At 52.4% G+C, this 24,536-nt stretch overlaps 2 protein-coding genes across 2 annotated transcripts in view; both read left to right on the forward strand.

Moving 5' to 3' along the window:
* Nucleotides 1-16,324, forward strand: part of MTMR4 (myotubularin related protein 4) — a 30,420-nt gene extending 14,096 nt beyond the window's left edge. The window contains exons 7-18 of the mRNA XM_054394164.1: nt 3,404-3,517; nt 8,478-8,674; nt 9,331-9,459; nt 9,761-9,872; nt 10,453-10,648; nt 11,101-11,286; nt 12,018-12,188; nt 12,311-12,465; nt 13,069-14,314; nt 15,053-15,163; nt 15,462-15,550; nt 16,147-16,324. Of these exons, the coding sequence (XP_054250139.1) occupies nt 3,404-3,517; nt 8,478-8,674; nt 9,331-9,459; nt 9,761-9,872; nt 10,453-10,648; nt 11,101-11,286; nt 12,018-12,188; nt 12,311-12,465; nt 13,069-14,314; nt 15,053-15,163; nt 15,462-15,550; nt 16,147-16,324 (2,884 nt within the window). The remainder of the gene's footprint in view (nt 1-3,403; nt 3,518-8,477; nt 8,675-9,330; nt 9,460-9,760; nt 9,873-10,452; nt 10,649-11,100; nt 11,287-12,017; nt 12,189-12,310; nt 12,466-13,068; nt 14,315-15,052; nt 15,164-15,461; nt 15,551-16,146) is intronic.
* A 6,760-nt stretch (nt 16,325-23,084) lies between these two features.
* Nucleotides 23,085-24,536, forward strand: part of HSF5 (heat shock transcription factor 5) — a 33,666-nt gene continuing 32,214 nt past the window's right edge. The window contains exon 1 of the mRNA XM_054394579.1: nt 23,085-23,658. Within this exon, the coding sequence (XP_054250554.1) occupies nt 23,085-23,658 (574 nt within the window). The remainder of the gene's footprint in view (nt 23,659-24,536) is intronic.

Raw genomic sequence — 24,536 nt, forward strand, 5'->3', positions numbered from 1 at the left:
CTCTCCAGAGGAGACTTCATCAACCTCTCTGGGCAGCCTGCTCCAGGGCTCCAGCACCCTCATACCAAACAAGTTTCTCCTTCCGCTCAGATGGAACCTCCTGGGTTCCAGTTTGTGCCAACTGCCCCTTGTCCTGTCCCTGGGCACAGCTGACAAAAGTCTGGCCCCAGCATCTTGCCCCCCACCTTTTAGCTCTTGCTGAGCATTGCTCAGATCCTCTCTGGGGCTGCTCTTCTCCAGGCTCAACAGCCCCAGGCCTTTCCTCCCCCTTTCCTCCTCACAGATGTTCCAGGCCTCCCAGCATCTTCATAGCCTCTGTTTTACTCCAGTAGTTCCCTGTCTTTTGAACTGGGGAGCCCAGAACTAGACCCAGAACTCCAGCTGTGGCCTTACGGCAGCAGAGCCAAGGGGGAGAGCATCCTTTGACCTGCAGGCCACACTAGTTGGGGATGCCCTTGCTGACTGCAGGGGGTTTGGACTAGATGACCTCTAGATGTCCCTTCCAACCCAATGAATTCTATGATTCTTCACCTCCTTGCCTGTTTCATGTGCCCTGCTTAAGTTTAGCTTAACTTCTTGAGGCTATCCTGTGTGATACCCGAGTTTGATTGAATTCCATCTTCTTGTTTTCCTAAGGCTCCAGAGTTTTAGTGATTTCATTCCTAGAAGATATGCTCCTGAACCTCTCCTGTCCTGACTCTCCCCAATTTTTAGTGTTGATCATCCCCTGTAGTGCTTCATCTGAAGTGTCAGGCAATTGATTCCATTTTCATTTCAGTGAAGCACATTCTTGTGTAGACTCCAAAAGTTCCTCCAGATCCTGCCAGGTCCTAACCCTCTCCCACATACCTTTATTCTCAGTCACACTTCAGTGCTTCTCTAATTTCCTGACTGACTTTACACATGGAATCTGAGGCATTTCAGAGATGTCCAAGCCTAGACATCCTACCACAGACATCCTGGGTTTCAGCTTCTTAACCTGACAGCTTTAATTTTGCTTCTTGGATTCCTCACCTTGTTGTTCTTATCCCACAGGCTAGCCTTGCTTTCTGCCTGGGGCTCTCTGAGAAGCTGTCTAGACACTGTGTGAGGTACCATCCTCTAAGTTAGCAGGCAGTTCCTCACTAGCATCACAAACTAAATCACATTAAGTGCTGTACCATACCTCTTGCCACCAGATGGGATATCCTGGACTTGGGGGAACATCAGCCCATCCTCTGGAGCTTACTGCTGGATAGTTTCATCCCTCTCAGTTTGCTTCTCCTTTACCTTGAAACATTCCTTCTAAATGATGTGGTTATAGCCTAGAGCTAGAGCTGTTCTTTGATGTTCCTTGCCCTGTCCAGCTTTCTTTGCTGGAGCTCAGCTGGTTCAGCGTCCAGGCAGTGCTCTGTCTCTGCAGCCTGTGACCTGCCCTGCATGCAGCCATGTGCTACACTCAGAGGGGCAAGAACAGAGGCTGCAGTAACCAGCAAGCCCCTGTGCTCCTTGATTCTCACCTGTGCTTCATTTCACTCCTATTGCTCTCTCTCCTCTTCTCCCCAGCACACTGGAGAGGCTGGATGAGGCCTCAGACAACCAAGTCTAGTTGAGAGGCAGCCCTGCCCACGGCAGGGGAGTTTGAGTAGATGATCCCTGAGGTCCCTCCCAACCTGAGCCATTCTATCATCCTAAGAAAAATATTAAATCCCAATTATAGAATAGCTCAGGCTGGAAGGGACCTCAGAAATCATCTACTCCAACCCCCCCTGCTGTGGGCAGGGATGCCAGTCAGCTTCATCTAGACTTGGTTGTCTGAGGCCTCATCCAGCCTGGGCTTGAACACCTCCAGGGAGGGGACATCCACAGCCTCTCTGGGCAACCTGTTCCAGTGTCTCACCACCCTTGTACTGAAGAACTTCCTAAGATCCAGTCTAAACCTACTCTCCCTCAACTTAAAAATGTTTCCTCTGGTCCCATCACTAGACACCCTCATGAAAAGTCCCTCTCCAGCCTTCCTGCAGGATCCCTTCAGGTACTGGAAGGCAGCTCTAAGGTCCTCCTGGACTCTTCTCCAGGCTGAACAACCCCAGCTCTCTCAGTCTGCCCTCATAGCAGAGATGTTCCAGACCTTGGATCATCCTTGTGGCCTTCTGGAGTTGCTCCAACAGTTCCATGTCTCTCCTATGTTGGGGACACCAGAACTGGACACAATACTTGAGGTGGAGTCTCACAAGAGCCCAGGGGCAGAATCCCCTCTCTTGCCCTGCTGCCCACACTCCTCTTGCTGCAGCTCAGCACACAGCTGCCTTCTGGGCTGCATGAGGGCACTGCTGGCTCACAGGGAGCTTCTGAGCAACCCACAGCCCCAAATCTTGCCGCTCCCCATCTCCCTCACTCCCTCCCCACCAACTGAGTTTCCATAGCAGCCACATTGCTTTGCCTTTGAGGTTCACTCAGCTGTGGAGCTCCTCTGGTACTGTATCTCTGCTGGCTGAAGAGTTGGGTCCCCCTCACTATTAGCTGGGCACACTGAGTTTCTTCCCCAGGGGACAGGCTTGGTAGGGACTTGCCCATCACATTCCTGTCATTGCTGGCACATGTTCAGAGGCGTATTGTTAGGAATCTGTTTTCTGGCACCTCACCAAGCAAGGTATTCCTTCAGATCTCCCTCGTGTCATTTTATTCCAGCATGCACCACTGCCATCTTCCTGGGCACAGCTGAGTCTTCTTGCAGAGAAGTGTAGAATCCCAGACTGGTTGGGGTTGGAAGCTCATCCAGTCCAACCCCCCTACACTCATCAGGGACATCCCCAACTAGAGCAGGTTGCTCAGAGCCCCCAACAACCTGACCTGGATTGGTTCCAGGGATGGGGCAGCCTCCACCTCTCTGGGCAACCTGGGCCAGGGTCTTAAGAACCTCATGCATAAAATTTCTCCCTCTTCTAATCTAAATCTCTCCTCATGTAAATGTTTAAAGCTGGTCAGTGGTGACCTGTTTGCTGCAAGACAGAAAGTGGCACATCCACGTTTACCAGAAGCTGTTTCTGGGTTTGCTTGTGCTGCAAGAAAGCCAAAACCCCACAGAAATTAAGGACAGTTGCCCTGAACCCTCAAGAACTCTTCAATCCAGAGGAGGATCAGAAGGCATCCTTGGGAAGTACTGGGGTACTTAGCATGGGCCTGGAGGTCAGGCCTGATGTGAAAGGAGATTGTCTTCTCTCAGCTCATTGCTGATGGCATTTTTTGAGTCAATTTTCTCACACTGAGTCTATACTGAGACAGATAGGAAGAGGAAGAGCCATGGTCCTGCATGCTAAGCTTGGGGAAGTGTGAGCTGCTCCTCTCTTCTCTCTGCAGGCCTCTCTGATACAGATTTCTGGTTGTCAAGTCCTCATCTTGCCTTCATCTTTCTATTTTCCAGGCTCTGTTCCAGTTATCCTCAGAAGCTGCTGGTCCCTGTTTGGATCACGGATAAGGAGCTGGAGAATGTGGCTTCATTTAGGTCATGGAAGAGGATCCCTGTGGTGGTCTACAGGTAAATGCAGAACCAAAGCAGTGCTTTGCACATGAGGTTCACTCAGATGTGGGGCTCCTCTGATACTGCAGCTCTGCTCAGGGAAGAGCTGAGTTCTCCCCACTGTTAGCTGGGCACACTGAGTTTTCCCCAGACCCACCACAACCACCACAGCCCTCCCAGAAAGCTGGGGAGAGTCTATTGAGCAGGGCCTGTTGTGACAGGACAAGGGGAGGGTGATGGCTTAAACTAAAAAGTAGTAGCTTTAGATTAGAGAGAAGGAAGGAAATTTTTTATAGTCAGGGTGGTGAGAGTCTGGCCCAGGTTGCCCATAGAGGTAGTAGATGCTCCACCCCTGGAACCATTGCAGGTTAGGTTGGTTGGGGCTCTGAGCAACCTGCTCTAGTTGGGGATGTCCCTGCTGAGTGCAGGGGGGTTGGAGTGGATGGCATTTAAAAGTTTCTATCACACACCCAACCCTGGGTGTGTGATTGTATGATTCTAGGTGTTACTTTGAAAGAAATCTCAGCCAAAATGAGCCTGCTTGGCTGGCTCTGCTCTCAACAAGATGTTCAGGCCTGGACTTTTAATACCCAAAAGCAAATCACTTCTGTTTTGACTGAGTTCTGAGAGTTTTGAACAATGTTCAGGTAACAGAATGATGATGTTTGCATGTAGCTGAGCTTTGTTGATTCAATAGCTGGTAAATATTTCCTGCCCAACTGTGGTAGTTTTTCAACCCACCACGCCAACCTTCTAAAAGTAACCTGTACAGGAGGCTAGACACAAATAAAACAGTCTTTGAGAGTAGGGGAGGTGATCTCACATCAAAGATGTCTCCTGGGAGACTGAAATGTAGGAGGCTGCTTGCATAGATGCACCCAGCCAGTGTGTATGTTGGAAAAGACATGGAATGGTTTCTAGGATAGCAAGCTTAGAGCAGCCTGTCAGTACCTGAAGAGGGCCTACAAGAAAGCTGGGAAAGATCTTTTTATAAGGGCCTGTAGTGATAGGATGAGGAGGAATGGATGGAAGCTTGAGGAGAGGAGATTTGGACTGGAGATTAGGAAGAAATTCTTTCCAGTGAGGGTGGTGAGACACTGGAGCAGGTTGCCCAGGGAGGTTGTGGATGTCCCCTCCCTGGAGATGTTCAAGGCTAGGGTGGATGAGGCCTTGAGCAGCTTGGGCTGGTGGAAGGTGTCCCTGCCCATGGCAGGGGGGTTGGATCTCTAAGGTCCCTTCCAATCTAAACCATTCTATGAATCTATCGATTGCCAAATCCAAGCATAGGAAAACAAACAAAAAACCCACAGACAAGCCACAAACAAACAAAAAAAACCCCAACCAACAATGACACAACCAAAACCTTTGAAAATATCAGAGCTTCACAACAAAGGACAGCTCTGGGAAGTACAAAAGCAAGGGAGTTTCCACCTACATTAACTCAACATCTTCATGTGCCATGGTTTGCTGTCAGATGCTGGTAAAAGATGCTGTGTTAGGTCTAGAAAAACTCAATTCCCCAGCAGAGCAGTCAGGAGTGCTGCTTATCTCATGGAGCCTTTCCCACTTTGTAGCCAAGTCAGCTAAGAAGTTAATTGTTTCTGTGATTGCTTTTGCTAAAAATGGCCTGGCACTGGAGTGTGGCTTCCCACCCTGGGCCAGAGCCAGCTCTTTTTGCTCCTCACACAATTATTTTGTTCCTTGCTTTGTATTATGACTCTAATGGTACCTGGTAATTTACAGGCTGAGCTGCAACCCTTTGCAGCCTGGGATCAGATTAGAAGATGCTGACAAGCCATGGTACAAGATGGGACAAGTGCTTGCTCAGATGGCTCTCATTTTCCTGAGCTCTTTAGCCTTCATCTTATGGCCAGCAGGGTCTGTGAGGGTCATGGTCCCCTCTGGAAGGAATGGAAAGCCTTATTTGTGGGTCTTCCTCCTCACTCATAGCCCAGGATAGTGTGGACAGGTGGGCTCAGGTGCAGTCATCTCAGCAACTCTGTAACCCCAGGAGTGTTTGGTAGACTTGAGAGCTTTTGGGGAACAAGGCTGAACTCAGTGGGTCACAGTCAGGTCTGTAAGAGATGACACCAAAGGTACCCCATGATCACTCTTAGCTAAAAAAAGTTGAATTTAGCTGCTAGGCAGAAGCTCAGGTCTCCATCTCCGAGTCCTTGCTGGAGATGCACAGGAGAGGTGCAGCAGCCTCCAGGCATGTTCACTTCTAAAGGCAGAGGATGCAGTTATTTAGCTGACTACAGAGGCAGCCAGGCACTGTGAGCCAGCAGCTCCTTGTCAGCTCTGTCGGCACAGTCACCTTCAGGAGACCCTGGGACCACATTAGCAGGATTGCTCCTGACAGATGCTTGCCATCACCTTAGCCTCTGTTGCTGCTGCAGTGGCTGCCAGGGAAGCAGCAGGCAAATAGTGGTTATTGCTCCAGCCCTGTGGCTGGGTGCTTGGTCTCAGGCTGTCAGATCATGCCAGAGGGAGCCAGGAGCTTAACCCAGGAGCACTTGCAAACATGGATCACAGTTGGGAACCTTCAGGTGACAGCTCTGCAAACCCTCCCTCAGCTCTTTCTTGTGTTTTGAGGTGAGCTGCTTGACTTTGCAGTGTGGCTGAGTGTTCTTAGTCCAGAAAATGACAGAGAGGGTGCTTGAGAGAAGTTCCTTGGTGCTTTATGGATTAAATGGCAGGTGCTGGCAGTACCTGATGTGCTTTGGCTTTCTGCTCTAAATGAGGCTTAACTTAAACCCCAGAGACACCTCATGCTGCAGCTTTGGTTTCTGAAAGGATCTCCAGTCACTCAGGCTAAACAGAGGAGCCCCAAGAAAGAATTTTGTCCATAGAAGTTGAGACACTATGGCCCCTTCTGCTATTCCAGTTGCAAGGAAGAAGCTGCTTTTTCCTGTAAGGAAAACCTCCACAAAAATCCCTGGTAAGCCCAAACCTGAAATACTTCATGTGCTCATGCTGAGGACATTGGCAGGAGAACACAGAGTCAAGCTATGGGCACTCCCCTGACCTGGGAAGCTCACTGCAAGCTCACTTGTGGTTTTGGTCTGTCCACAGGCACCTGCTGTGCTTCCTGCTGGCTGATGACTTCATGCTCACCCATGCTGCACATATTTCCTTGTGTTTATTGACATCTCATTGCCTCTCCTAAAACAGGCTACCTCAAGGCCAACCTCTGCCTGGTGTTTGTTGCAGCACTGAGAAGTTTGTGCTGCCAAGAAGATTTGAGTTCAGGATGGCTCCTTGGCAGTGTCTGTAGTGCTGCAATAAGCAGGCTCCCTCTGACTTCAGGTGGCCTACACAGCTGAGCTGGTTTTCTACCCTCTGCACCCCAAAACAATGCCACCTCATCCAAGCAGGCTGTTGGGAGCAGTCCCTGGCACAGCACCTCACAACGTGCTCAGGCACTGTCTGGGATGGTGCTGGTTGGCACAGGCCAGAGTCTGTGGGTGTGCTAACAAACAAGCTTGGATGATCCCAGGCTGGTGCTTAGGTCCACACCTTGGCTCTGTTTCATTTACTAGTATAAACAAAGCCACTGCTGCTGTCTCCAGCAGCCATCCTTGAGTGATCCTGCAGGCAGGAATAGATCTCCTGGGAGTGACTGCTCTGTGTCACCTTGCACAACAAAGCAGCAGCAGAGGAGGGCACCGAAAGGAAAAGGACCTCAGGGTGTTTTGGCTTTGGTGAATGTGTGGAGGTCTTCGGTTTAAAGTCTTCATCAGCACTGTCTATGAGATGTCCCTGATGGTCATACATTTTCTGTGCTGATTGAGTTGGCTCAGGAGAATAAGGGGACCTTGTCTTTGAGCAGCAAAACCATTCCTGCAACCTGCAGCAGGTGCTGGTAAGGCAGCGTGCACCACTGCTAGGAATCTAAAGCCTTGGACATGAGTAGGCACTGTGGGACAGAGCTCCTCAGAGACTGGCAGCATGAGAGAGACCTTCAAGAAGGCTTCTGATAGCCATCACTGGCAGCTGGACAGCCCTTGAGTGATGGGTTGAGGCTCGTGCTAGTGTTATTTGGGATCTAGAGGCGTTACCTCCCCTACTTTGCCACCAATGCAACTTCTTCAGAGGTAGTGACCTACAAATAAACAGTTGGATGTGGTTTGTCAAGAACCTTGTCTAGATCTTTGTTCTTACTCCAGCTCATCTTCAGAGCTGCTGCATAAGGGGTGGTGGGATAGGGAGGGACGAGTGCTGTTGTGAAGAACTGAGGTGCAGGGCTGTCCAGTTTATTATCCTGCCTCCAAGAAGGGACAGGCTCCAGGAGGAGCATCTTGGGAAGGTTTAACAAATGGGACAGGTATGCAGATGTTCTGCCCTGGTCCATCTTTGGAGCAGCTGGTATCTTAGACTTCCTGCAACAGATGTTCAGGAGAATATGTGGTTGTGTTTCATGGTCATTTTCATGGCCTTGGTGTTGTGGAACCAGGTTATACTTCCCCATTGCACTGTGGCAGTGACTCCAGTCTATGTTCTATTTGCTGTCCAGAAATTAGTTCTTGTTTTTCTTACACACATTGCAGTGCTCGTTTGTGTCCCTCAGGGGACAAATAAGACCATCCGAAGGTTCCATCTGAACAGGAGGAGAAACTTCTTTGCTGTGAGGGTGCTGGAGCCCTGGAGCAGGCTGTCCAGAGAGGTTGTGAAGTCTTCTTCTTTGGAGAACTTCCAGCCCCACCTGGCCTTTGTTATCCTGGGCCAGCTGCTGTGGATTCCCCTGCGTGAGCAGGGAGGTTGGACTGGATGATCTCCAGAGGTCCCTTCCAACCCCCACCATGCTATGAATAATGGTGGTTTGAAATGCCCTGCCCTGCTTCCCTGCTTGACTGCAAGAGTGAGAGCAGCAGATGAAGCAGTGAGGAGGGCTGCCCAGTTGCTGGCTGCAGAGGGGTTTGTTGGGGCTGTCCCTGCCTTTTGCAGGGCTCTCACCAGGCTCTCCCTTTCCCCACAGACACGTGCGGAACGGGGCGGTGATCGCACGCTGCAGCCAGCCCGAGATCAGCTGGTGGGGCTGGAGAAACGCTGATGATGAGTACCTGGTGACATCCATTGCCAAAGCCTGTGCCTTGAACCCTGGGGTGAAGCTGGCTGCTGGTGCTCCACACGCCGGGAGCAGCGACGGCAGCGAGGCCTGCGAGGCTGACTTCGGTGAGACCGCTCGGCCCTTCTGCTGCCCTGAGCTGGGGATTGCTCAGTGCTCCCCACCCCTGAGCGCTGCTGGCAGGGCTGCTGCAGGGCAAAGTTCAAACCAGAATAGCCAAGTGGATAACCTGGGCCCTGTCCCACCTTGGCTGCAGTTTCTGGGACTGTGACTGAGGCAGCTATGGTTTGTATGTTCAGCATGATAAAGAGGAGGGTGAGGGGAGACCTTCTTGCTCTCTACAGCTCCCTGAATGGTTGGAGCCAGGTGGGGGTTGGTTTCTTCTCCCTAGTAACAAGTGATAGGATGAGAGGAAACAGCCTGAAATTGCACCAGAGAAGGTTTAGGTTGGATACTAGGAAGCATTTCTTCACCAAAGGGGTCGTCAGACACTGGAACAGGCTGCCCAGGGAAGTGGTGGAGTCACCATCCTTGGAGGTGTTCAAAAGACACTTGGATGAGGGGCTTAGTGACATGGTCTAACTGCTTTCTGCAGGGAGTTGCTAGGTTGTGGTTTAGACTTGATGTTAAGGTCTTCTCCAACCAGGTGAATCTGTGGGTCTCTGGGCTTGCTCATGGCCAGTGCTGGGTGGCACTGGAGGCCTGTCATAGAAGGGAGGGAGAGAAGGAGGTGCTGGTTGCTTAGTCCATGCTGTCTTTGCAGACTCATCCCTGACTGCGTGTTCAGGTGTGGAGAATGCAGGAACACCTCAGAAGCTGCTGATCCTTGATGCCAGGTCCTATACTGCAGCTGTGGCCAACCGAGCGAAGGGAGGTGGCTGCGAATGTGAAGGTACAGAGGGCTGAGCACATCCCAGAACATCCTCCTCTTGGATCTGCTGTGTTGAGTGGGTCCTAGAGTGCAGCTGGGGTTGGGTCAGCATTTTGGTACTCAGTTTCTGGGAGCATGTTGCCACTCTCTCTGGTGCAGAGTCCATTACTCCCGATACATCATCGCTGGCTCATGAGGCCTTTGCAGAAAAACTGCTGGAGCCCAGGAATGGTGCTGTGAGAGGACAGCTGCACTCAGCATCAGGAGGAAGCTGCTGCAGTGGCCACAGCTCTCTCTGATTGCTTCTCTCTCTTGTGTTCAGAGTATTACCCAAACTGTGAAGTTGTGTTCATGGGCATGGCCAACATCCACTCCATCAGGAACAGCTTCCAGTACCTGCGTGCTGTCTGCAGTCAGGTGCCAGACCCCAGCAAGTAAGTGACTGTGCTCTGCCTGAGTCTGATGCCATAGCTCTTAATGTCCTAGGGGTTTTTTCTTCTCCTTTTTCCTGTCCCAGGTTTCTACATCAGAAAATGGAGGGACAGGGAAGTGCTCACAAAGAGGCTTGAATGCTCTTTGTTTTTAGCCCTGGGCTAAAAACAAAGCCAGAAGGGCTTGCAGCACTGCCTCAGTGTCACCTGGCTGTATGTGTCCTCTGAGGGCTTCTAAAACATTGCCTCACCTGGGAAAAAATGAAATTAGGGGTTGGATTCTTTGTGCTCATTTCCAGCACAAAGAGTGTGCTTTGGAAATGATTGATTTTCATTGAGGACTCCAAAAAGACTTAGCTTAAAGTATATCTTGGTTGATTGTTTTTTCCCACTGAAGAGGTAAGCAACCTCCAGAGATTGTGGAGTCTCCATCTCTAGAGACTCTCTAGGACCACCTGATCTATTCCTGGGTGGCCTGCCCTAGGTGATCCTCCTTTGACAAGGGGGTTGAATTAGATGGTTTCCAGAGGTCCCTTCAACCCCTACCATTCTACAATTTTCTTGCCTTTTGTACACCTTCTAGCTGGCTTTCAGCCCTGGAGAGCACCAAGTGGCTGCAGCACCTCTCTGTCATGCTGAAGGCAGCAGTGCTGGTGTCCAGTGCAGTTGATCGAGAAGGGCGTCCCGTGCTGGTTCATTGCTCAGATGGCTGGGACAGGACTCCACAGATTGTAGCACTGGCAAAGATTCTGCTGGATCCTTACTACAGGACCATGGAGGTAGGTTTTGTGCCAGTTCTTGGCTGTTAAGAGGCAGCTTTTGTCTTGGAGTCTCTGGAGAGAGGAGGCAGTAAGTTCAGTGATGTGAGAGCTGCTGCTGTGGCTGTTGGGTTTTTCCATCTTGTGTTCTCAGGGAGCTATACCTCACTCCCCTGCCCACCTTGGTGAAGTGCCCTGGTAAATGACCTCTTCTGTTCAAGGCTCAGCTGCTTCCCTGCTCTGTAATTGTGCATATTCCCTGAGCTGCCTGCTTGCTGCATAGAAACAACAGCTGTTGGTCTGTGTTTGGAAACCTCCAAAGCTCCGGTGGCTTTGATCCCAAACCAAGCCACCAATGCAGCCTCCTCTGCAGCCCTTTAGGAGTCCTGAGCCTGCCCTGCAGTGCTGGTGCCTTGTGCTGCTGCCTGCCTCCAGCAAGGTGTCTGCAGTTAGTTTTCATCTTTTATTCACAGGGCTTTCAGGTGCTCGTGGAGTCGGACTGGCTGGATTTTGGCCACAAGTTTGGTGATCGCTGTGGTCACCAGGAGAAAGTGGAAGATCAGAATGAGCAGTGCCCAGTTTTTCTCCAGTGGTTGGATGCTGTTCATCAGCTTCTGAAGCAATTTCCTTGCCTCTTTGAATTTAATGAAGCCTTTTTGGTAAGAAACAGGGATGCAAACGTTTCTTTCTCCCTTTCCAGCTGTGAGCAGAGGCAGAGGGAAGGCTGTGTGGTATTTTACTGTGCTCTAATTGAGAGAAAACAAAACCTGAATTCTTCAAAAATGAGAAAGTGTCTGAGTAGTGTTCGGGCTCTCTGCTGACATTCCTGCCATACCTTCACCCTCTGGGTCCAGCCCTGCCCTGCACTTGTGGTATTTTGGCCTGGTTCTGTACCCATGATGCTTCTGCTGGTCTCTGGTAGCTGCCTGCAGTTTCCAGCTCCTCCCAGTGGGCACTGCAGGCTCAGAGTGCCCAGCAGGTTACCCAGTGATAGGGAGTTTCTCTGGTTTCCTGAGTCACATCTTCTCCAGGTCCCTTTCTTTCCCAGTGGGTTTGGACACCAGCAGCACTGCTTCAATGAACAGCCTGATTTGCCTGTCTCGGAGCAGTAGGAGTCTGAAATGAATGAATTAATTCCTGCCTTCTCAAATAACACAGGTTAGGGATAGAGAGGGATGGGTTTGGTATCACTTAACAGTGGCTTTTGCTTTCCTCTAAGTGATTCCTGTTGCTATCCCCTCTCTGTCCTGCCCTGTGTGACCACAAGGACAGCGCTAGGGTCACAGGCTGGGTGCAGAAGCCCTCCCAAGGAGTGGAAGACATTTCCCCTGTAGGCAGGAGGCATCATTTCCCAGTGACCCTGACAAGTGTTCCCCTTCTGCTGCTGCAGGTGAAGCTGGTGCAGCACACCTACTCCTGCCTCTATGGGACCTTCCTTGGGAACAGCCCCTGCGAGCGAGAGATGCACAACATCTCCAAGCGGACTTGCTCCGTCTGGTCCCTCCTGCGGGCTGGCAACAAGAACTTCCACAACCTTCTCTACATGCCAGGCTCTGAGCAGGTCAGTAGAGCTCCTGGCCCAGCTTTCCAGGTTTTTCACCTGCCAGGCACCAGGGTTTTTGTGGGGAACAGTTGGAGGGGTTTCCTCCTGTGTGCATCTCTGATCCCAAGTGGTTGTTGCAGGTGCTGCATCCCGTGTGCCACGTGCGAGCGCTGCACCTTTGGACAGCAGTGTATCTCCCAGCTTCCTCACCACATCCTCTGGGACAGGATGATATGGACATTTACCCACCCCCTGGATCTCAGAGCCAGGAATTCAGTGGCAGATGTTTGGACAGGTAAGAGCTTAGAGCTCCTGGCCCAGGTTGCTGCCTACCCACAGGCCTTCTTTCCTTCCTTGCTCATCGTAGTTCCTCTCTTTGACCTGTTGCTCTTGTCTTTGCTGTGGAGGACAAGAGCTCTGCAGGGTTGTAACAAGTGACAGGATGACAGGAAACAGCCTCAGGTTGCACTAGGGAAGGTTTAGGTTGGACATTAGGAAAAGCTTCAGTGAAAGAGTGGTTAAGCCTTGGAAAAGGCTGCCCTGGGAAGTGGTAGAATTACCATCCCTGGAAGTGTTCACAAAATACCTAGGCATGACACTTTGGGACATGGTTTAGTGGTGGACTTGGCAGTGTTGGGTTAACTTGAGGGTTTTAGAGGTCTTCTCCAATCTTGATGATTCTATGATTGTCCCAGCCACTTGGAGAAGAAGGTGCACAGCTCCCTGCTGCACCTAAAGAGACTGTGGAGGCCAAGCTGTGGTGCAGTTGAGCTCCTGCTGCTGCGCTGCCCCTCCACACCCACCCCATCATCTGTAATTAGGGACGTCTCGGTTTCAACTGGAATGAAGGAAGGTTCAGGAGCTGTGTTCTGAGGTTTGCTTTGCTTTTGGGTTGTAGATTACCAAAGACAAGATCTATGGATGACCTGCTCTCAGCCTGTGACTCCAGCAGTCCCCTGACCCGCACCTCCAGTGACCCCAACCTGAACAACCACTGTCAGGAGGTGCGGGTGGGCCTGGACCCCCGGCATGCTGCTGCTGAGGGAGCTGAGCTGCACTTGAGCGAAGGCAGTGCTGTGGGAGAGGTACAGCAGGCAGAGGAGCATGAGGAGAACATTGCCCTGCAAGCCAATGGTGCCAGCAGCAGCCCTGCTGGGCATGGAGGGCACAGAGAGCAGCTGAGCAGCCGGGCAGCTGTGCCAGCCAGCAGAGTCTCTCTGGAGGCAGAAAAAGCAACTGGAGCATGCCCAGAGGAACTGGATGGCACTGGCACGTGTCCAGCTCCAAACCCTCCCAGACAGCAAAACACTGACCAGGATTCCACCAGTTCTGCAAAGCAGTCAGAAACCTGTCCCCAGGAGCCTCTGAAGGCGACTGGTGTGGCGTCAAATGGAGGAGGCTGCCCCAAGAGAAACGTCACCTGCCAAGACATTCCCAGCCAGGAGTCCCTGGCACCAAGTTCCCATTGTCTGGACAGCCCAGGCGCTGCCGTGGGTACTCCCTGCCTCGCCACAGAGAAGGGCAGAGGTGAGGCTGTCAGGAGCGTGCCCTGCGAGGAGCCCGGCCGGCCGGGCAGGGTCCTGCTGGAGCAGTGCCGAAAGCCCATTTCCCAGAGCCAAAGCAGCGAGTTCTCCTTCCTGGGCTACAACTGGGACAGCTTCCAAGGAATGGTGACATCCTTCCCCAATGGGGAGCCTGTCCCCAGGCACCTCCTCTCCTATGGCTGCTGTAGCAAGAGGCTGGGCAGCAAACCCCTGCGGGCACCCGGGCTGTGCCTCAGCGGCCAGTGGCCTGCCAGGGAAGGTGGGAAGCCCTGGCTCTGCTCTGGCCACGTCAGCAGCCACTTCGCGGGCCCCACAGGCAAGCCCAGCCGCTCCTGGCTGCCCTGCCACCTGAAACAAGCCTCTGGGCCCAAGCACATGCCACCAAAATGTCCCTCTCCTGTGCCTCCTCTCTACCTGGACGATGACGGGCTGCCCTTCCCCACGGACGTGATCCAGCACCGGCTGCGGCAGATCGAGGCCAGCTACAAGCAGGAGGTGGAGCAGCTGCGCAGGCAGGTGCGGGAGCTGCAGCTGCGCCTGGACATCCGCCACTTCTGCGCCCCCCCGGCAGAGCCTCCCATGGACTACGAGGATGACTTTGTAAGTGACTGCCTCCAGCACCCCACTCTTGCCAGCAGTGGTCCCTGCACCTCCCTCACACCACGCCCTCCAACCCCCAGTCCTCCATCTCCTGCTTTTGGAGTGGGGGGGTTAGCATTGTTTCTGTCTTTTCTCAGCCCCATTCCCCTCCTGTCCATGTGCCATGCCCTCCTGCCACCCACAGGTATCTCTGCTGCTTGAAGAACAGTGGCTCCTTACATGGTCATGACAGGCTGGGAGAGTTGCAGCTGTTCAGCCTGGAGAAGGCTCTAAGGAGACCTCAGAGCAGCCTTCCAGGACCTGAAGTGGGCTACAGGACAGCTGGGGAGGGACTTTTGGCAAGGGCTTGTAGTGATGGCTTTGAGCTGGAAGAGGAGAGATTGAGACTGGAGATTAGGAAGAAGTTCTTTACACTGAGGGTGGGGAGACACTGGAACAGGTTGCACAGGGAGGTTGTGGATGTCCCCTCCCTGGAGGTGTTCAGGGCCAGGCTGGATGAGGCCTTGAGCAACCTGGGCTGGTGGGAGGTGTCCCTGCCTGTGGCAGGGCAGTTGGAGCTAGATGATCTTTAAGGTCCCTTCCAACCTAAACCATCTATGAATGTTTTACCCCCTTTTATGGGGAGCTGTGGAGCCACCCATGTGCCCCTCACAAGCACTGAGCCTGGCTGGGTGGGGACTGTCTTGGACTCTGCAGTGAAGGCAGCTGAAGGGACCTGTGATGTCTCTCTGTTTGCAGACATGCTTGAAGGAATCGGACGGCAGCGACACTGAGGATTTCTGCTCCGATCACAGTGAAGAATGTTTGTCAGAAGCAAGCTGGGAGCCTGTGGATAAGAAGGAGACTGAGGTATGTGTCCTGTTCTGGCAGCTGTAATGCAGCAGCAGAGAAGGTTTCTTAGCAGCTAGCTTTGTGACTATGCCAGCAGAGTATGGTCTGGAAGCAAGGCAGGGGCAGCCAGCCTTGTCCCTATAATGTATCATCTGCTGCTGCTCTGCACAACAGAAGGGGACCTGTGGGGTAGGCTTGCTCTGAGCTGGCCTGCTGTGGTCTAGAGTCATGCCTCAGCCTGCTCTGGGGCCCTGAGACCTGCTGCTGGTTGTGTTGTTAGAAAGTGAAGGCTGATGAAGACTGGTGTCTGCCCTAGGTTACACGGTGGGTTCCAGACCACATGGCCTCACACTGCTTTAACTGCGACTGTGAGTTCTGGCTTGCCAAGAGGAGGCATCACTGCAGGTAAGCAACATCACCACTGTGGTGATGTTAGGAAGCTCTTTACTCTGAGGGTGGGGAATGCTGGAACAGGTTGCCTGAGGAGGTGCTGGAGGCCCTGTCCCTGGAGACATTCAAAGTCAGCCTTGATTGGGTCTGAGTGTCTAGTTGGGAATGTCCCTGCTGACTGCAGGTGGATTGGACTAGGTGACCTTTAGGGGTCCCTTCCCACCCAAGGCATTCTGTGATTCTTCTCAGCCAGTTTCTTACAAACCTCACAAAATGCCTTTCCATGATGTTCTTTCCCTTCTGCTCCCAGGAGAAAGTTTTAGGTCTTGCCTTTATTTGCCAGGCCTCATAAATTCCCTGCAGATTTCCATTCTGCATTGTTCTGGTTTCTGTTTTTCCAAGGCCTTTGATCTTTCTCCTGGGTAGCAGGGACCATGAGTCTCTTTTGAGTGCCAGCCAGTACTGAGGCCATGGTACATGCTTGGACATGCACATGTTGAGAAGTCACAAGTAAGGCTGGCACTTTGCCCCTGAACTGGATCCTTTGTGCTTGCAGAAGTTCTGCTGTGGTGTTCCCAGCTCTCTTCAGTGATTTTCTTACTCCTCAACAGGAACTGTGGGAACGTGTTTTGTGCTAGTTGCTGCCACCTGAAGTTGCCCATCCCTGACCAGCAGCTGTATGACCCTGTCCTCGTTTGTAACTCCTGTTATGACCACATCCAAGTGTCTCGTGCCAGGGAGCTGATGAGCCAACAACTGAAGAAGCCCATCGCCACAGCTTCCAGCTGAATGCCAGACAAGGGACCTGTCTAAGCCCAGCCTTTTCTCTCGTGGGTTTTGAGGGTACTCTGCCTCCACTGGGATTGTGAAGGCCCTTGGTGCAACACCTGACCACCAAGCTTGAATGCACTGTCTTCAGCCTGGAGCAGAGGAGCTCAGATCAGATCAGAGAGTACGTATGGTGTGTGTCCCCACTCTGCTGCTGGTGGGCCCATACACTCTAGTCTGACAGCCTGGGGCTGAAGAGGGGATTACAACCTCTTTTGTGGGCTGGAAAGCAATGTTTTCACAGATATTGCCTGTGCAAAGTACCCCCCAAAAGCAATAGAAAGGCATGTTTAGAACCAACCCCCCCTCCCAAGGCAGGCTGCTGCGTGAGGAGGAGGAGGGCAAACTCCAGGTGGTACCATGTGCTTTGGAAGGGCCTCAGCCTGGAGCAGTTCTGTAGATCCTCTTTCCATGAGTGTGATTTGTGATCAGCTTGATGACCAAGACTCATCAGCCATCACCAACTGACTTTCTCTTGTGCATCAAAGAGAAATTCCTTCTGGCTGAGAAGGGGCCGAGCAGAGCCTGCCCGTTTCCACGCTCCACTAGGACTGGTGATTGCACTTAGTGACTCTGCCCCTGCCCCCAGCTCTGTGGGGAGATGGGAGCTTGGCTTTCTCACTTCTGCTCTGCTTTGTCTGCGGCCGTGTCACAGCCTGGTGCTAACACAGGACTGGCACCTGATCCTCTCCTGGCATGGAAATGGAACTCCTGTTCCTGTGTGGCTCCTCCTGCCCTTTTCTGCCCTCAGCTCTCTACTTCCTACTGCTCTTTATCCTGAAAACTTGATACCTTGAGGGTATAGGCCATAATGTGTTGTTTTACCTCCTGGAATGTGCTGTCTGGTGTCTGTGAGGGTTTCAGTCCAAATGCTGCTATATATTTCTGTGCACTTAATGTAACCCGAAGAAGGGAGAATGAAGCATCGATACCAAAACGGGGGTGGGGAAGGACCCTGGCTGACGTAGACACTACAGGCTGTGCTTTTCACTTCAGGATGTACAGCCAAGCTGCAGTGACAAACGTGACATGTGGCATCTCTTCAGTGGTGGAAACAATCTCTGTGACTTGCCCCAGTTGCTACCTAAATTGCCTCTTGAATTTGACTTAGTTTTTTTTGTCTCCTGTACAGCAGTCAAAGTTCGGAGTTGCCAACTTGTAATGGCCTCTCTCTACTTCTCCTTTAAAGTAGAGAGTGCAGGAATCCCAACTCTTCCTTAGGAAAGGAACAGGGTTTGGAAAGATAGAAAGGTTTAGAAAGAAAACGGGCTTCAGGTGGGCTTTTGTTTAATCCCTTGTTAGATCCCTCTGGGAGCATCCATCCTGCCTCCTTTCTAAGGGTATTCTGAAGCAGAAGCATTTGAAAGTGGGGCACTTCTTGGCAGAAATGCAGGATTTCTTTCTAGCTAAAGGAAACTGCCCAGTGTGTTCTGCACCTCATCAGCTCTGGCAGAGGGAGGACCTGTGAGGGCATTTTGTCTAGTAACAAGACAAAGTACTTGGCACTGTTGTGATCTCCCAATGCCATTGGCTAATGGTTTGTCATCTCAGAGGGGATGGAATCATGACCCTTTCCTGCACTTGGATGTGTCAGCCCCTGGTTGTGTAAATCCTGGTAGTGCAAGCAAAGCTAGCATCATCTGAAGACCCTGTACTTACTTGGACTCTGCTTCTTTTCCATACTGGGAACAACCAATATGGCTTTGGGAAGAGAAGGCACCTTGCTTCAGATTCTCCTCTGCCTTGTACCTTGCAGTCATTGCCAGACATGGAAGAGTGACTGTTGGGCTGGCAGAAGAACCTGGACTTGATGCTCTTCTGCACATGTTGGAATGACTGCAAGCAATGAGGAAGCCAGAAACTAGGTACTCCTGGCCCTTCTGTTCAGGCCATTAGTCCAAACTGCTTTTAGCTCTTGTGAGTTTCAGCGTCACAATGTGCTGGCCAAAAACTCTAAACTCAGTTCGATAGCCTTGTGACAAACAAAATGTGCTGTACAACTCAATACAGGCAGAATAAAATCTCTATATTAGTGCTGCTGTGTCTGGACCTCTTCTTTCCTTCCCAGGGAGTTCTTCTCACACCCTTGCTTCCCAGGCTGCTCATCCCTGCTCCCTTTTCCCTTGATTTAATGTACAAGAGGAATTTTGTGTCCTTTCTCACAAAGAGGAAGTGAGGATAGGACACAAAGCACCCTCTGCTGCAGGGAAGAGCAGCCTGAGAGGGGATCAGTAGCAACAGGGTTGGGGGGTAAAGAGGTGGGGTCAGACTGTCCTCCCTGGTGCCCAGGGACAGGCCAAGGGGCAATGGGCAGAAACTAGAACCCAGCAGGTTCCAGCTGAACAGAAGGAGAAACTTGTTTGGTGTGAGGGTGCTGGAGCCCTGGAGCAGGCTGCCCAGAGAGGTTGTGGATTCTCCTTCTCTCCTTCCAAAGCCCCCTGGCCATTGTGATCCTGGGTAAGCTGCTGTGGGTGCCCCTGCTTGAGCAGGGGGGTTGGACTGGATGATCTCCAGAGGTCCTTTCTAACCCCCACCATGCTGAGTCTCTGTGGTCTTCTACTCTGAGTCTCTCTGCTTTCCCCCAGACAAACCTGCTGCCACCAGCCCCTTCCAGCCTCTGCCATAATGACTCAGTGAGGAAGTTTCTTCCCCCAGGAAGAGCTGTCAAGCTCATCACCAAGGTGTTGATACTACTTATTGCCTGGTAGGCTGTAGAGTTGTTCCTCTCTGCAGGATGAGGGGTGGAGACCGCTGTACTCAGTCAGGTCATGTGTCAAGGGTGATGCAGGTAAATTACAATTTGTGGTGGAGCTGGAGAGCATCTTCTAGAAACCTGACCTCAGTTTAAAACATCCAAGGATTTTAAAATGGAGCAGATCCTGGTAAACCACTCCCATGCTTCAGGTCCGTGTGCATGTCACACAGGCAGTACCTAAACCCTTTGTTGTTTTAGAACTGTTAGGAGCAAGATGATTTGTCATGGCTAAGAATTCACCATTGCTCCTGAAGAGTCACACAGGAGCAGCTCATCCTGGACATCAGCAGGAAGGTCTTTACTATGAGGGCAGGGAAATACTGGAACAGGTTGCCCAGAGAGGTGGAGAAGGTCCCATCCCTGGAGATGCTTGAGGCCAAACTTGATGGGGCCCTGAGCAACCTGCTCTAGTTGATGTTCTGGGTGACTGCAGGGAGCTTGGACAAGATGCCCTTTGAAGGTCCCTTCCAACCAGATGCTTCCTGTGATTCTATCACCTTTGAGCTATGATTCTATCACCTGTAGGCAATGTTGCTGAATATCAATCATGAAAGATGACAGGACAGTCTGCTGATTAACTTTGCAGCTCTTAAGGCCAGAGCTTCTGTCCTGGCAGGCAATGGAAGGCTGGCTGCTGTTGCAGGAGCCTTTGACTTCTCATCACCCTCTGGGACACTGCTTCTGCAGGATTTCCCCCCGACTAGCAGCGTTTTGCTGAGACACTCATGACACTGTGCCTTCACTGGCCAACGGTGAAGGGCACTGTCTGCCGGCGATCACTGAGCACAGACAAAGCCTTGTGACTCCCAAGAATATAAAGCCATAGTGTGCTAACTGCTTCAGCCTGAGGTCATCTCTCTGTGTGCTGAAATGTGTCTAACCCCAGCACAAAGAGGGAGATCAAAGCCTTCCCCTATCAGTGCTCCAACTGCCCTGAATTCTTTGCGAATTAACAGCCGGAACTGCTTATGATGGTCCATAATATCTCCTCAGCCCCTGAACAAAACAGACAGAGTTAGGTGTAGTGGGAAGCCAGGTCAAGCTTGCCATGCTTGGTGGTGTTCAGCTGCTCAGCCATTAACAGATAATGCCAAAACTGCAGGGGATAGGAGGAGACAGTTAAGCCTTGGTCATGAAAGGAGAAAAGAGGAACGTGGTGTGTGTGGCCTTGGTCTGAACCCTGAGTGCTGAGCAGGAAACTGTTTGAAGTGTGAGACAGGGACAAGAAGGGGATGCAGGCGCTCTGAGGGTGTGTTTGGGGTGTTTCTGTCCAGTTCACTTTCGGTGCAGAAGTTCAGTAGCTTCCCATTTCTCTCTCAGAATGTTTGGCTTCTGTCAAAGTGACCTTTGGGCACTGTCATTTATTTGGGGTATTTTGGCTATCCCTGTGTTTCCTGAGTTGTTCTGGGGAGACCCTGCAGTCACCATCCCTGGAGGTGTTCAAAAACCATGCAGACATGACACTGGGGATATGGTTTAGTGGCCATGGTGGTGCTGGGTGGATGGTTGGACTGAATGATCTTGGAGGTCTTTTCCAACCAAAACTATACTGTGATTCAAAGTTTAAGGCATGAACAGCTCAGAGGCTGCTCTGCCAAGAGAGCTGAAGGGACCATCACCTCTCCTCCTCCCCCTGGGCTGCTGAGCCAAGCACACTCACTGCCAGAGAGCTGAGAAGCTGTTCCCTTTCTGTTGCACCTCCTGCTGCAGGGCCATGGCTGGTGTGACCTGGCACAAGCAGTAAGGCACTGAAAGGTGTGAGCCACAGCTCTGCTGGGAGCACACAACACTCTGGATGCTGATGGGAAACATCCTTCTGTATCCAGGAAGTCATCTGGTTGGCAGCTATAGGCTCAGCTTCAAAGCACTGAAGGCAACACTTGAAAAGGATCTGACTTTCTGGGCTTTTCCTTTTAGTCTTAGGGCCTCATTCAGCTATGGACTACAAATTCCTGGCTCTGACCTGAGTGATGGATGACAGAATTAAAACCTGCCTGTCCCACCTGCAGGTATTAGTTGTTGTCTTGCACTCCTGTTGCACAGAGAGAGAAGAGAAGCCTGAAATAACTTTGTTGAAGTAACGCAAAATGCAATCTCAGGAATGCTGAGAAAATGTTGGGTTTTTTTTTTTTTTTTTTTTGTAGTTTTTCCTCTTTTTTATGGCTCTTTATGCTGAGCAAGCATTACATAGCTCTTAAGAGAATAAATTATTTCTGAGGAACTTAAAATGCAAAGCTTCCAGGGAAGATAGCAGTGTGAGTTCACCAGAGGTTAAGCCATTAATTCTTTGGGTAAAGCAACATCCTTCCACGGTGCAGGATTTTAGCTTGGATGACAACCTGACAACATTTCAGCTCCTTCCTGCTGTTGCTCCTGACTCATATTAATGATAAATGTGCTGAATCTGCCAAAGAGGGGCAGAGACTGAGAGAAATAGTCAGCCAGGCTGCTGAAAAATAGGGAAAAACCCTCTTTTCTGACGTCTCCTCCTCATTCTCCCTCTTCTTCCTGTTTCCTGTATTATCTACCTGCTCTAATCTGAAGTGGAGAACTCTGTTAGCAACCCCACCCAAAATATTTAAGCCAGTCTAACATCTTTCTCTCCTCCCTTCAGCCATGCAGAAGAGCAGAGGGGTTTTGGTTTCAGTTTACCAAATGGTTTCCCATCAGTTTGGTCAGGTTTTGTCCCCTTTCCAAAGCTTCCAGCTCTGTGGCTTGCCCTTGGGGCTGTGCTGCAGTAGTGGTACCCTGGGCTGCATGAAGAAAAGTGTGCCCAGCAGGTCTGGGGAGGTTCTTCTCCCTCTCTACTCTGCCCTGGTGAGACCACACCTGCAATACTGTGTCCATTTTTGGGCTCCCCAGTTCAGGAGAGACAGAGACCTGCTGGAGAGAGGCCAGTGGAGAGCTATGAGGATGACTGGGGACCTTGAACATCTTTCCCATCAAGAAAGAGTGAGGCCTGGACCTCATCAGGATGCTCTTTCCCCACTCCACTCTCCCTCCTTTCCACCCCTTGCCTATAGCCTGCCCTGAGGATGGCTCTAGGCTGCCAGGGAGCAGGTTTCACCCACGGGCCTCAGCTGCCTGCTCCCTCATGGGTCCCAGGTGATCTACTGCTGGTGGGACCAAAGGGGCTGAAGGAATTGAGGTGTTTTGAGTGGACTGGAGGAGTGTAGGGGCCTGGGGTTGCAGCAAGGGATGCCAGGCAGGATGGAACTGGGAGGGGTGAGAGAACAAAGACACTGAGAGAACTGGGAGGGACTGAGGAGATTGGAGGAGCTGATGGTACTGGGGAGGCTGTAGGGGATGCCAGGTATGAGGGTGAGAGAGTGGAAGGGGCTCAGGAAATTGAGGGAAACTGATGCTGCTGGAGGAGCTTTAGGTGGCTCCTGTAGGGTGAAACTGTAGGGGATTTCAGGATGAGAGGACTGAGGGAACTTGGTGGGGCTGAGAGAACTGAGGCAGGCTGGGGAGAAGGGAGGATGTTAGGGGACTCTGCAGGGGAGGCTGGGCAGGAGGGAACTGGAAGGGAGTGAGAGAACCAAAGGGGCTGAGGGAGCAAGGGGGACTGATGGGGTTAGAGGAGCTGTTGGAGCTGGTGAGGCTGTAAGGGAAGCCAGACGTGAGGGGGCTGTTGGGGGCTGAGGGAGCTCCGGGGGCTGAGGGAACTGGTGGTGCTGCAGGAGGATACTGTGGGGCTGAGGACTCTGGAGGGGCTGCTGGGACGGAAGGGGCTAAAGGGGCAGGTGGGGCTGAGAGAGATGGCGGTGCTTAGGAGACTGGAGGTGCCGCCGGGCATGCGGGAGCCCCGGGGCTGCGGGGCCGAGGGCCGCCGGGCCCGGGCAGCGCACCGTCAGGGGGCCGGAGCGGCGCGGGCCGGCCCGGGCCCGTTGCCGGGGTCACGGCGGCCGTTGCTTGTTGCCGGGTCCGTTGCGGGACAGCAGCAGCCGCGGCGCCCCCGCCGCTATGGAGGAGGAGGAGCAGCAGCAGCCCCTGCCCGTCTCCATCAACCCCGAGACCTTCCCGGCCAAGCTGTGGCGGCTGGTGAACAGCCCCCGCTTCCGCTCCGTGCACTGGGACGCCCGCGGCCAGGGCCTGCTCATCGACGAGCAGCTCTTCGTGTCCGAGGTGCTGGACGCGGGGCCGAGCGGCGATGCGGCGGCAGGAGACGGCAGCCTCTTCAAGACCAAGAGCTTCACCAGCTTCATCCGGCAGCTCAACCTATACGGTTTCCAGAAGGTGTCGAAGGGGCTGGTGATGGCGCCCGGGCCGGTGTGCAGAGCCGGCGGTGACGGTGGTGGCAGAGCCACCAGCTTCCTGCACCACTTCCACAGCCCTCACTTCTGCCGCAACCGCCCCGACCTCCTGGTCCACCTGAAGCGCCTGACCAGCACCAACAAGATGAAGCTGGCAGCTGGCCTGGAGCTGCCCGGCCGCCCTGCCAGCCACCTGCAGCAGCTGCCCAGCAAGATGCTGCGCAGGGACCCACTGCTGCTGCTGCTGCCCTCGTCCTCAGTGCCTGCCAAGGCCAACAGTCACGGTGAGACCGGGAGGGCCACGGAGGGCTGCGGTGGGTTCGAGGAGTGCTGGGTGGTGTGGGGTTTAAAGATCGGTGCACTCCAGGGGGAGGAGGGTTTCCTGTCGTAGCTGGTGGACGGTCAGTTCAGTGGTGTAGGAAAAGGGTTGTTCTTCATGCTGCTAGATCCGCCAGTAAGCGTGGGGCAGCCTGGTTCGTGTGTTTCACGTGTTCGTGTTCAGGAGGGACAGGGATCTGCTGGAGAGAGTCCAACAGAGGGCTGCGAGGATGCTGAAGGGACTGGAGCACTGCCTGGTGAGGAAAGGATGAGAGCCCTGGGGCTGTGCAGTCTGGAGAGAAGACTGAGAGGGGATCTATCAATGTCTATAAATATCTGAGGGCTGGGGGTCAGGAAGGGACAGGGACAGCCTCTGCTCACTTGTGCCCTATGATAGGACAAGGGGCAATGGATATAAACTACAGCACAGGAGGTTCCACCTCAACATGAGGAAGAACTTCTTTACTGTAAGGGTCACAGAGCACTGGAACAGGCTGCCCAGAGAGGTTGTGGAGTCTCCTTCTGTGGAGCCTTTCCAGCCCCATCTGGATGTGTTTCTGTGTGACCTCTGCTGGATGCTATGGTCCTGCTCTGGCAGGGGCGTTGGACTTGGAGATCTCCAGAGGTCCCTTCCAACCCCTAACATCCTGAGATCCTGTGTTTCTGTTTGCCTCTAGACTACAACACAACCCCTGTGGTGTACCACACCAAGAGCACCCTTGCCTGATCTCTGTGGAGCTGGCACAGCTCTACCAAAGGAACATTACTCCTCCTTGCCTGTTGGTAGGGCTGCTTAATAAGTTCTCATTAAACCTATGTGAAACAACAGGTCATGCCAAATGAC

This window comes from Indicator indicator, chromosome 30 (assembly GCF_027791375.1).
Source record: "Indicator indicator isolate 239-I01 chromosome 30, UM_Iind_1.1, whole genome shotgun sequence".
Classification (NCBI taxonomy): Eukaryota; Metazoa; Chordata; class Aves; order Piciformes; family Indicatoridae; genus Indicator; species Indicator indicator.